General features: G+C 33.2%; 1 protein-coding gene across 2 annotated transcripts in view; it reads right to left on the reverse strand.

Annotated features, from left to right (window-relative positions):
- Positions 1-11,176: 11,176 nt before the first annotated feature.
- LOC21386863 (auxin-responsive protein SAUR50) overlaps positions 11,177-11,909 on the reverse strand; it is a 1,196-nt gene continuing 463 nt past the window's right edge. The window contains exon 2 of one of the 2 annotated variants that reach the window (XM_024169906.1): positions 11,177-11,909. In XM_024169906.1, coding sequence (XP_024025674.1) covers positions 11,747-11,909 — 163 coding nt within the window. In that variant the 3' untranslated portion in view covers positions 11,177-11,746. The other variant, XM_024169907.1, reaches the window with a different exon arrangement.

An 11,909-nucleotide genomic window follows, 5' to 3' on the forward strand; every position in this document is an offset into this window, starting at 1 on the left:
AGGGCCGGTGGCGACGGGCAGCGGTGGCGGCGAGGGGAAGAAGAGGCAGAGAGGGAGAGACTTAGCAGGAGAGAGAGAGAAAGCGTCAGGGGGAAAGTGAAGAGGAAGAAAATAGGGTATATTATATCAGACTTATTTGTGACGACATTGTCGTCGTAAATAAGTTTAAAATGTCGTCGCAAATAATCATTTTTCCTGCGTTTAGTTTTCGGTGAAATCTTAAAAAGATTATTTGCGACGACAAAGAGAAAATGTAGTCACAAATAACATGAAATTATTTGCAACGACAAATGTCATCGCAAATAAGTGTAAAATGTCGTCGCAAATAATCATTTTTCCCGCGTTTAGTTTTTGGTGAAATCTTAAAAAGATTATTTGCGACGACATAGAGAAAATGTCATCGCAAATAACATGAAAGTATTTGCGACAACATAATTATTTTATTTAACGGGGAGTAATTACGACGACTAATGTCGTCGCAAAAAATATTGTCGTAAATGGCATTTTTTGTTGTAGTGTGTCTGAGTTCCTCACATGGATGTACATATATAAATATATATATATATATATATATGTATTTGTGTGTATGTGTATGTGTATATATAATATGTTGCATGCTTTCCTTTTCTCTGATCTCTCTATCTTTTTCTCGATCTCTTGATTTCAGCTTCTTAACCTCTAGATCTTCTCCTAATTCACAGAATTATTCAAAAGGAAAAAAGAATGAAGAGATGTAGTACCAACCATTATTTGAGAATATTGGTGGGGAATGGTGGGATAATTAATATCTCGCTAGATTTCAGACATCACGCGATATTGGTTTTGTTATTTTGGAATTTAGTGCCTTTTTAGGAGTGTTGATTTATCATGTAACCGAAACTGTATTGTTAGTTGAGACGACCTTTTCCTTGTATAGAGAGGTCTAATAAATTACAATATATATGCATATTTTTTGTGTATATTATGGTGACTGCAAATACTATTATTAGTATATCAATCGTGTATGTGACAGCATATCAGTAAAATGCTATATGCATGCTATTGTTGTTCTAGATACTAATTAATATCGATTTAATGCTTAGTTATGTATTCATCACCACAAATTGTTAGATTGTGCGGAAAAAAAAAGAAAAAAAAAAAAAGAAAAGAAGAAGCTAGATCACTGGCAAGGAGAAAATAGTCAAATCCAGGCAAGGAGAAAACGGTAAATTTCAATAATAGCCTCATGAATAAATTATTATTAATTTTAGCATCACTTTTGTATACTTTCACAGTTAGCACCGCCATGTCAGCAGTGTGAGGGTAAAATGACTTTATGCCACTTAGGTCAAAATTATTATTTAAAAGCACCTCAAAGAGACTCTCAACTCTCTCCCGCCCATTCTCTCTCTACACCCTATTTTTGTCTCTCTCTCTCTCTCTCTCTCTCTCTCTCTCTCTCTCACTCTCAAGTTTGGTCTCTCTCTCTCTACTCGGTCTCTCTCTTCACTACGCCCTCATTCCCTTGCCGCCAATACTCTGATTGTGCACCAGATCGAGGTTGGTACACAATTTTTTTTGTTTTTTTTTGTTTTTGTCTTTTTAAATTTATTTTTCAGGAGACTTAGTATATTGAACTCGAAAAAAATGACTGGGCTGAACTTAATGTGATCGGAATTGAAAATATCCTTCGTCAATTTGAGATTTTGGATGGTTTATAACTGATATGTAAACTGATTGTAACAACCAACACGTCAAAGATATAGTTGACCTTAGGAATCATAGTATTATGACTCATAGTGTTATATATCCGGTTATAATACTATGACCAATCAGTCGAGTCAAATTATAACAGTATGAGTCAAAATGGCCGGCCATAGTCTGGTCATAGTATTATGACCAGACATAAGGCAGTCATAGTGATATGATCATCCGGTCATAATATTATGACTGAAATGACCCATAGTGTTATGACTGGCACACTATGACTGCCTTATGACTGGTCATTACACAGTGTTATGATTGGCCATTTCAAATAACTCAATGACGACTAGGAGTAATTGCATGTTGATTAACAGTTATTGTTTTCAAAATTATTTAGGAATGACTGCTAGATTGTACTTCTTAATTATCAAGTACAATGAATATTGTGACCGTACTTCGAGATACGTCTGTTGTGAAATGAATGAGATATTGGTCCCCACCAACACAACTTATATTGGTCTTATAGATTTGGTGAGAAATGTGCTTGGGATTCAGCCACAAGGAAAAAGTTTATGCTTAAGATATGTTGTTGAAGATGAGGAAGCTCCTATGAAGATATCGTCTGACTATGATGGCACATTCTATTAATGACATCTCTTCCTCCAAAGCCTTTGTTTTCTTCTAAGATGACAAAAAATGGTAAAAAAAACAACAAATACAAAAAAAAAAAGCAAGAAAAGCAAACAAAGTTGTCAACCAAAGTATATGACTAGCACACTAAGAGTGACCATTGGGCAGTCATAGTACTATGACCGACGGTCATAATTCTATGATCTCCCATCATACATGCTCGCCCATAGTGTTATAACTGATGGCCGGTCATAATGCAATCACATAGTGCGATCACAGTACTATGACTGTCGATCATAATGCTTTGACTGCAGACTCATCAGTCAGACAATCACACTATGAGCCTGCCTGCCTGATGACCGGTCATAATACAATTACCGACCGGTTATAATGATATGACCGGCCATCATGTAGAGTCACAGGCCAAATATGGAGCACAATGACAATAAAAAATTTCAAATAACTGACCTTATCTGCTTTTATCTCCTCCTCCAAAGCCTTTCTTTTATTTTAAGATGACAACAAATGGGAAAAGAAAAAAAACAATAAATACCTAAGAAAAAAAAAACAAATAAACAAGAATAGTCAACAAAGTTTTTACCTTTGTCTCGGAATCTGCCACTGACCTCATATGTTTCGTGATTGATTTCTCTGGCAAAGAATGTTAGGAGGGTGAGGTTTCCTCGGTTCGTGCTTTTGGGTTAGGCGTTGATTTCTCCGGCAAAGGTTCGTGGGTTCCCGCTGTTGTGGGTTCATCGGTGCAAAAGGTGGTAGACGGTGGTGGTCATTGGGGTTTATTTGTCTCTGTGCACACCCGCGTTCTTTCTCCTCCTCCTCTCTCTACTTTGAATATTTGAATTTTATAAGGCTTCAAAATATATTCAAGGCTTCAAAAATGAAATGGGGCACAATTGTGATTTTAACTCAAATAAAAAGGGCATGGTCTCACTTTTTTTGACATGGCAATACTAATTGTAAAAATACACAAAAGTGATGCGAAAAATAATAATAATTTATTCATGAGTGTTATTATTGAAATTTACCTAGGAGAAAATCTCCGATTGAGAGTGAAACAACTCTGCCACAATATACAATGTTAAATTCGTCTCTTATCACATTCCTTTCCTTAACCTAAATGATATCCTAACAAAAGCAACGACAAATAAGCCAAATGATAAGATTTAACAAAAATAGCAAAACATATACTAATAATGGTACTATTCTTCCTGCATCAGCAATAAACTAAATTACAGTCTTTACCATCTCCTGAAAGCCCAGTAGTCGATCGATCTATCCGTGAGTTGTGTATGTGTTCTATGTGTTCTTTACTAATTAAGCGTGTTTATCAAAAAAAAAAAAAAAAATGGAAAAAAAAAACCAACCAAAGATGTTCATTAGCAAGTGGGAATAAAAGCATATATCAGTCTCTTTCACAATCAAGTAACGAGTCAATTCCCACAGTAAGTGGTGGTGGCTCCTGGTTTTGCATTATATTCTGACTGCACTGTACAGTATGGAGACTCTGTGATCTGTAACACAAATCGTGACGCTTTTTTGCTCACCCCTTGTCCTGTTGCTTGTGGCAGTTTTGTGTAGCCCTCCGGTTCCTTTTCTAATGCTGTGGGCCGTAATATATATATATATATATATATACACACATGTATATTTGTTTGTATATTGCGCATTGTGTACAGAAAGCAAAATGTTTTCCCTTCCGTCACTTGGTAATTATTCATTCATCTGTTCTTGGTTTCCCTTTTCTGGTTTAATATTATTCACACATATTCTTGGTCTTAAGGCTCCGACAAAACACCGGTCTTTGTATCTATATCTATTTTTTATATATGCCTAGCTCGTGTGCCTTGTACTCTTATTACGTGACTCTTCATGCTACTATCGCTTTTTACGGACATCACTTGTGAGTTTGTCCCACCCCTTGATGTAAACCATTTAATTCATAACAATGTGAACCTCACCATATATACATACATATATATATATATATGACATATCATGCGCACACGCACATGTGTTGATATATAATTATTGTAAACTTTTTAAAAGGTGAATACGGTAAACAGTGAATGATAACAGATTCTTGTCTTCAGAGACCTAATTAGGATAGTTGGTAAGAACTTTAAGGGCCTGTTTACTCGGTGATTTGAGTTTTTAATTTAAGTTGAGATGTGACTTTATGTGAGAGCTTTTACGGTGGTAAAAAAAAATTAAATGTGACTGTTTTTGAAAGCTTTTTACTGTAACAAAATTTGAATTCTAAACTTGGGTAAAATGAATGGGGCCTAAGATAGTTGCTAAAACTACATGCAAAGCTCAAGCTAAATATGACCATTATTGGTGGTAGTTCATCTTAAACTATACTAGATGGATATTGGAGATTCTATTACTGTACTAATCAATCTTAATTCTTTGATAAAAATCCACATGCTAATGATTACAATATGTTCCGTTATTGAAGAATGCTTGGAATATTTTGCGACATAAGTTCAATTTGTTATTATTATTATTATTATTATTATTATTATGAATTCAAATTCTGGAACTTAACATTCATCCCATAAATTTATTGCTATTGCAGCAATGATATATATATATTATTCTACTTGTAGACTGAGATTGCAAGCACATAATTAAAAATTTTAAAAATTTTAAAATTTTTTTAAAGGAGAAAAAGATTATGTAGCATGAAAAGATCACAATACAAACACTAGTCCACATCTACATACCTCTTATTATAAGATTGGGACACCTTGTTCCTCTACATTCAATTGAAATATCCGAGGAATTAACCGATGTCGATATGAGTGCACAAACTAATTTCGTATAATGTTCACAAAATAGTATTGTATAATTTCAAACTAAATACATCATATGTAATTAGAATTAATCCAAGACTTTGCGTGTGCACTAATGCATAATTATAATATACATACATATATATATATATATAAACTCACTTGTACTACATTTTCCAACCAAAAGTAGGAAAGAACCTTGTCATCATGAACGAAGAATAATTAAACTCAAAATGAGTGTGTGAGTAGCATAGTTCAAAAACCAAATTTCACGGGTACATGCATGAACTTCTGATGTTTTTAGTGGATTTTCAGAGACAAAAATTCCATGGGTAACATGGACTCGTGTGAGGAGTGGGGTCCATAAAAAGGGCAAAATCCGATTTGGCAGACCCACGCCCATGTGGGCTGGTCCTCGGCCGCTGACCCCAGTAAGGCAGAATTGAAAATAAAATGTGCTTTTTTTTTTTTTTGTTGTAGAAGTAGACTGTAGTGTGGATAATGTGAAAAGACTTAAGTGTCCCCGACCGCATGTCCACTCAAGCAAGGACAGGAGATCAATGTGAAGATGATTCGGAGCATCTTATCATGAAAAGCCGCGAAAATCGGCGGTCACCTTGTGCCAACATAGCGCTTGTCCTCTTCGTACCTGACAATCCCCCACACCACAACCCCCCCGGCGCGTACATGTCTATTTTTGTCTTTTCACCCTTCCTTCACGAATGACCATTTTAAATTAACTTCCTCAAATGAAATCTCTTTTGCATGCTTTGCAAATTGCAATTGCATATAATATGGTTTTCTTATCTTCTTATTTGTTTCACGTCTTGCTTTAACAAATAAGTGGGAGTTAATCAACTTTTAGTACTCAAACTGTAGAACAATTCTCTTTTAGTTCATGATTTTCAAAACTTTCCTAAATGAGCCCCTTATCTATGAAATTATCCCAAATTAATCTTTTAATCAATCTCGATAGAAAGAAGCATAAGAGGATCATGTGTGGTTTAGAAGAGGTTAATTTCAAAATTCTATATTTAGGACACGACTATTAAAAAAGACATTGTGTCTCTTTCCCATCGAGATTTTAGTTTTGGAAAACTAATTGTGATTTTCACTGAAAGTTCTTTTAAAAAATCAAACACTTTTAACAAATCATTTAAACACTTTTAAAAACATATTTTGAAACCATAAAACCAATAATAACTTTTAAAAAGCTCCCCAAAGATGACCTAAGTAGTTTAAGGTTTCATTCTCGACAATTTTAAAAATCAACTATCAAAATGAGATTTTGCTATAATTTAAGGATTAAATATGGAACTTAACCTAGCAAATAAATGTTCCCTTCTTAATCCATACTCAAGCAGTAGATCTTATGGATCAGGTTCTTATATCCATTCTGAAGAAAAATTTTTTTTTTTGAACGTACTAAAACAGGCATCAAAATCATGCTCACCGTTAAAAAAATGGTAGAGTTTTTATTCGTTTATTGCTATATTTTCCTAAACAAGATATTTCTTTCAGTCTAGAATTTTTTTTTAGCTTCCTTTCCGTACATTATGGAAATTGGGAAGAGACTTTTTGTAGTAGAGAAAACCTATCAATAAGACACTTGTCAAGCTAATAAACTCGTACGTATGTTTATTACTCAAAATTACAAATCAGCAATATAAAAATCTTCTCTGTTATTTTATTGATTCGAATTTAGAATTTAAATTTTGTTATAAGTTCTCAGAAATAGTTAAATTTATTTATTTATTTATTTTTCTTATAGTAAAAAATTTTCATATAAAATAACATCTCAACTCTAATTAAAAACTCAAATCAACGAATTAAACAGACCATAAAAAATAATTTTTAAATTTGTCATGAAATTACCAGAAAAGTATTTAACGATTCCTTTCAAATATGGTAATGAAATATCCATATTTCCTTCCAAAAATTACTTTTTTTTTTTTTTTGGTATTAAAACCTTTTCCACTGCAATCCGTAAACCTAGATTTGTGTTTGTACTCTCTCTCTCTCTCACATGGAATCCGGTTGTTAATTTTGTGTTCTTTCCAAACAATTCTCACCCAATAAAAACTGAACAACGTTGAGTGTTGTGGCTAGTTGGGAATCCCACTGAATATGAACTTATCCAATTGGAAACAAACTGCCCATTCACACTGTTACTGGAATGACTAACAATAATGCACAAAATCAAGTGCAAATGTATTATATGAACGTACTTGTTGTTTTTACTTGGAGAAAGTAAACGCAAGCCACCAACCATTCTCTTAAAAGAAAGGGAAAAAAAAAAAAATTATAAGCAGCAGTAAAACACAGTCATGTGCTTTGTTATAAAGGGGAAAAGACCGTGAGTTATTTTCTCACTCTCCAAGTCAGCTCAAATCCTCAATTTCTTTAGGCTCCTCCTCTTTTCTTCCTTGGATGTTTGGTAGAGAGATTCGTTTCCTGATTCGAATCATGATTCATGATTCGTTATAGTATTTTTTCTCACAAAAAATTCACGTAAATCGAAAATGGTTTGAATTACATGGTTTGAATCTTCCAACCAAACGGTAATTTGTGAATTTTTTTTTTTTTTTTTTTTTCTGTTTGAGGTATTTTTTTACACCTTCTACTATAAGCGTAAGTTTTTCGAATGGGTAGATCCAATACAAATCACATTAAAATAAAAAAATCGTGTAAAACTGATATAATGTATACAAATATGACAATTTGAAACAAACTCCCTTATAAGTGTGGTTTTTTTTTTTTTTTTTTATCTATTACCGCAGAATTCTCTCTCTTTTGTTTTTTTTTTTTTTTTTTTTTCCCCAGAATTTTTCTTTTTTTTTTTTTTTTTTTTTTTTTTTGTGGTTCTTTTTTCCCCTTTCAACGAGTTGATAATAGTGAAAAATCAACCATAAAAGTTAGGTAACTTGCTAAACAACAGAAGCAGACGACAAAGAAGCTCAAGGCACGGATCAAGAAACTTGGGTTTCACCTATTTTGATTCCAAGGCAATGTTTCGTGTGGGTCCCACTATGGTTGTGGCATACATGTTTTTTTTTTTTTTTTTTTTTTTTTTTTCTTTTCTTTTAGTACGCAATAAGGGTGAGAGAATGCATGGTTGTCAAAGCTTTATGCTTTGATGAAAAGGCGTTACAAATCTTGGCATAAGATTAAAGTGGGTTCAATATATACATACAAGGTGCCAAAATATATCAAACACCGAAAACGCAACAAAAGTGGGGAATAAACCAAAAAGTTTCAAAACGTACACGAAACTAATACTTGTCAGACTGGAACAATTTGCTTTTGGTAATATATACGGAAGCAATATCACCTTTTGGGTTGGCAATGGCAACTTGGAAACGCGTTAATCAGCTGGTTTACTCATGCGTGCATTCAACATTTATATTTATTTAGGACGCGTTTAAAAAGTGTATTTAAACTATCACTTGAGTTTTAAATTTTTTTTTTTTTTTGAGAGAATTATTAGTGAAATTTTTTTTTATTTAAATTCTTTATAAAAAAATACTGTATAAGAATCATTGTTTGAATTTTGAGTATATTTAGCAAACAATCCCTTAATATTTTTCACTTTAGTCGTGTGTGTATATATATATATATATATAAAGTGCTTAATCCGTTTTATTTTATTTAGAAGGAGGGTTTATTTATTTATTTATTTATTTTGTCTAACCAATTAACTAGCAAAGCAAAAGAAACAAGTAGAGCGTGTGGGTATGAATCGCAGAGAGAAAAAGCATCTCCAACAAACCTAATCATTAGTATTCTAAATTATGACATTTCTGACTTTGTGTGGGGAATATATAATGTAATTTAAACCTAATCATTAGTATGATAAACTAATAACATTTCTGACTCTACGGAAGGAATAATATTGTATTTACTATTTGCTATTTTGCTTTGTATTAAATACTCATTAATAGGAAGTTTGGACCTTGCGGTGGATACTGCCTCCCTGCAAAATTGTTGACTTCCCTTCTGTCTCTGTAGAAAATAGAATATATATGTAGGAGACTTTTTTTTAGTACGCCAACGTATTAATAGGTTAAATTTTTTGTTCGTTAAATCTATATAAAATTAAATAAAAGTTAAAAGATATATAAATTTAACGGTTAAAAAAATTTGACATACCGATATGTTAGACGTACTAGAAAATCTCCTTATATAATACGATCATTTTCTTTGGAGCCACCGACTAATACACTTTTTAGAATGTAAATTTGACACTTTAAGATATATTATTAGGGAGATTCTCTAGTACGCACAATGTATTGGTAAATCAGAGCACCAATGTACTATCTATATATGTAGATGCATGTATGATGGTACAAGTAATTTGTCATCGCTTGGGCTAATTTATATGTGAAACTTAAACTATTAGGGAGATTTTTGTGATACGTCTGGTGTACTGGTAGGTTAAATTTTTTTAACTGTTGATTTTATGTATTTTTTAATTTTTACGTGATTTTATGCATATCTAACAAATAAAAAATGTGACATGCTAGTATGTTCGCGTACCTGTGCCAAATTATTAATATAAAACTCTAGAATAACTCAACATCACTTGAGTTACTATTCAGACGCAAAGATCTACTTTTACATGCATGTGAAGATTAATAGATCGTCATACATATAACAATTAAAATAGTCTAGTTATGGAGTTTATTTATGGGGTGTTTAGTATGAGGATTCGTGCTATGGTTCGAATCATAGTTTGTGACTCGTTACAATATTTTCTCTCACAAAAAACAAACATAAACCGAAAATAGTTATGAATCATGATTCTGAATTTATGAACCAAACGTCCACTAGTTAACCATAAGGCCACGACAATCCATGGTTACAACCATGAATCCAAAGATTTGTTGTCTTCATGTGTTGCAAATAACATGTAACCTTATCTCTAAAATGACCGCAGGTGATGTTACATTTTTAGCATGCACTGTTCGTAGGGGGTATGGCATTTTTGAAGCTGCTTGAGAGGTGTGTGTGACGACAACCTTCAATTTGATGTGTCACTTGTCGCTTGGACCATTTCTCAGTTTCCAGAGGTGAGAGGACAAACTTAACTAGCTTGTCTACGCAATTAAGTTGGCAGGTCAATTTTGTGGGTAAAAATTCTGATTAATTAGACACATGTATACACACACCATACTTCTTAGCCATTAATTTCCATAAGCTGCAACTTGGGTTGTAATAATTAACCCTGTCCTACATAAGTGCCAGAGTCTCTCATTAATTACTTATATGCATATATCACCCCTTATCTGCAGAAATATTGGTCTCTCATTTATTTCCATCGTTTTGTAGTTTCTTGTTTCCTATGTCTCTCAGCATTTATATTACCTATATCTTTTGAAGAAAATAAATAATACACGTTATTTTCCAAAAATCTTACTAGAACAATGGCCCCTTTGGTTTATAGATTTAAACAGAGAAGTTTGAATATTGTAGAAAAATGTTTAAACAGTAGTTGAATGTATGAAACAAACGCATGAAATATATATCAAAGTTGATTGATAATAATAACAAGCAGAATTAATACTGTTGTTCCCTATTCAAAACAAAAACAAAAACCAAAAACAAATGCACACAAATATTTCACTTCCCTTTAAAAAGAGGCTTTTGCATGGGAAGCCAAATTGTTGCAGAGAGTTTTAGAAGTGTTTCGCGCAGCTTGAATTCAGTTATTAACTTATTAGATGATAAAAACAATTTAAGCAGTTAAAAAATCAGTTAAAAGCTGACAACTTTTTTTCAACGACTAAAATTGGTTCCACATTGCGTCTCAAATTTTCAAAATGTATCATACTTTTCGCGAAAAGTTAATCCTGGGGCCCCAATAATCTTTGCTGTAATCTTATGAGCAATACCAATCAATCAGTCGTAATTCGTAATGATACTCGACATATGAAATCAAAATTGGCTACAACTTGATCCAATTAGCTCAACATAACACGTATATGTTTGGACAATTTTGGCATATATATTTCCACAACTTAGTTTATGATAATATTTTCAATCTTTGAATAGAAGAAAACACGAACGGAAAAAATATATATATGAAGTGAAAGATAACAAAAGCAATTGAAAAGATAGCTCATTCGGTGACAAAACAGTAAATTAATAAAGCTTGAAAGTTGTAATGAACAAAGAACAAAGAACAAAGAAAGTAAAGAGACAAATCTCCATCAGCTGGCCGTCAGATCATCAATCAAGCCAAGATTTAAGCACGACTTAACCCTCACCGTCCGATGTACTCACTCAAATAACGCCTTTATCAATCAGAAGAAAACTAATAAACCCCTCTTCTCTCACTCTCTCTCTCTCTCTCTCTCACTTTCTCTCTCTAGTAAAAGAGGAAACGATCTGAAATATTCCTATTATGCCAGCCATTATTGAATCTCTTGATCAAGAATGTACAACTTTTACACCGATTGGACGACCTCCAAGAACCACCATCACTATTATTCTAGTGATCATCGTACGGACAGTTACAATTTCATACACAAATTCATATATATAGCTATGGAATTATATAGAAACATATATATAAATATATACGATCCAAATTTATATATGGAAATTACTTTTACTTATTCTCAGCAAGCGTAGAACTCGACGAGCTCGTCCAAGGATTCCGGTTGCGGATCGGCATTCTCGAGCATCCAAAGCAAGTGTTCGAACAAGACGACCTCGCAGGCGACGCTGACGGTGTCGTCGCCGGAGTCGCCGGACGACCTCTCGACGAGCTCGCGGAAGAGC

Source organism: Morus notabilis, unplaced genomic scaffold (genome assembly GCF_000414095.1).
Source record: "Morus notabilis unplaced genomic scaffold, ASM41409v2 Scaffold773, whole genome shotgun sequence".
NCBI classification, from domain to species: domain Eukaryota; kingdom Viridiplantae; phylum Streptophyta; class Magnoliopsida; order Rosales; family Moraceae; genus Morus; species Morus notabilis.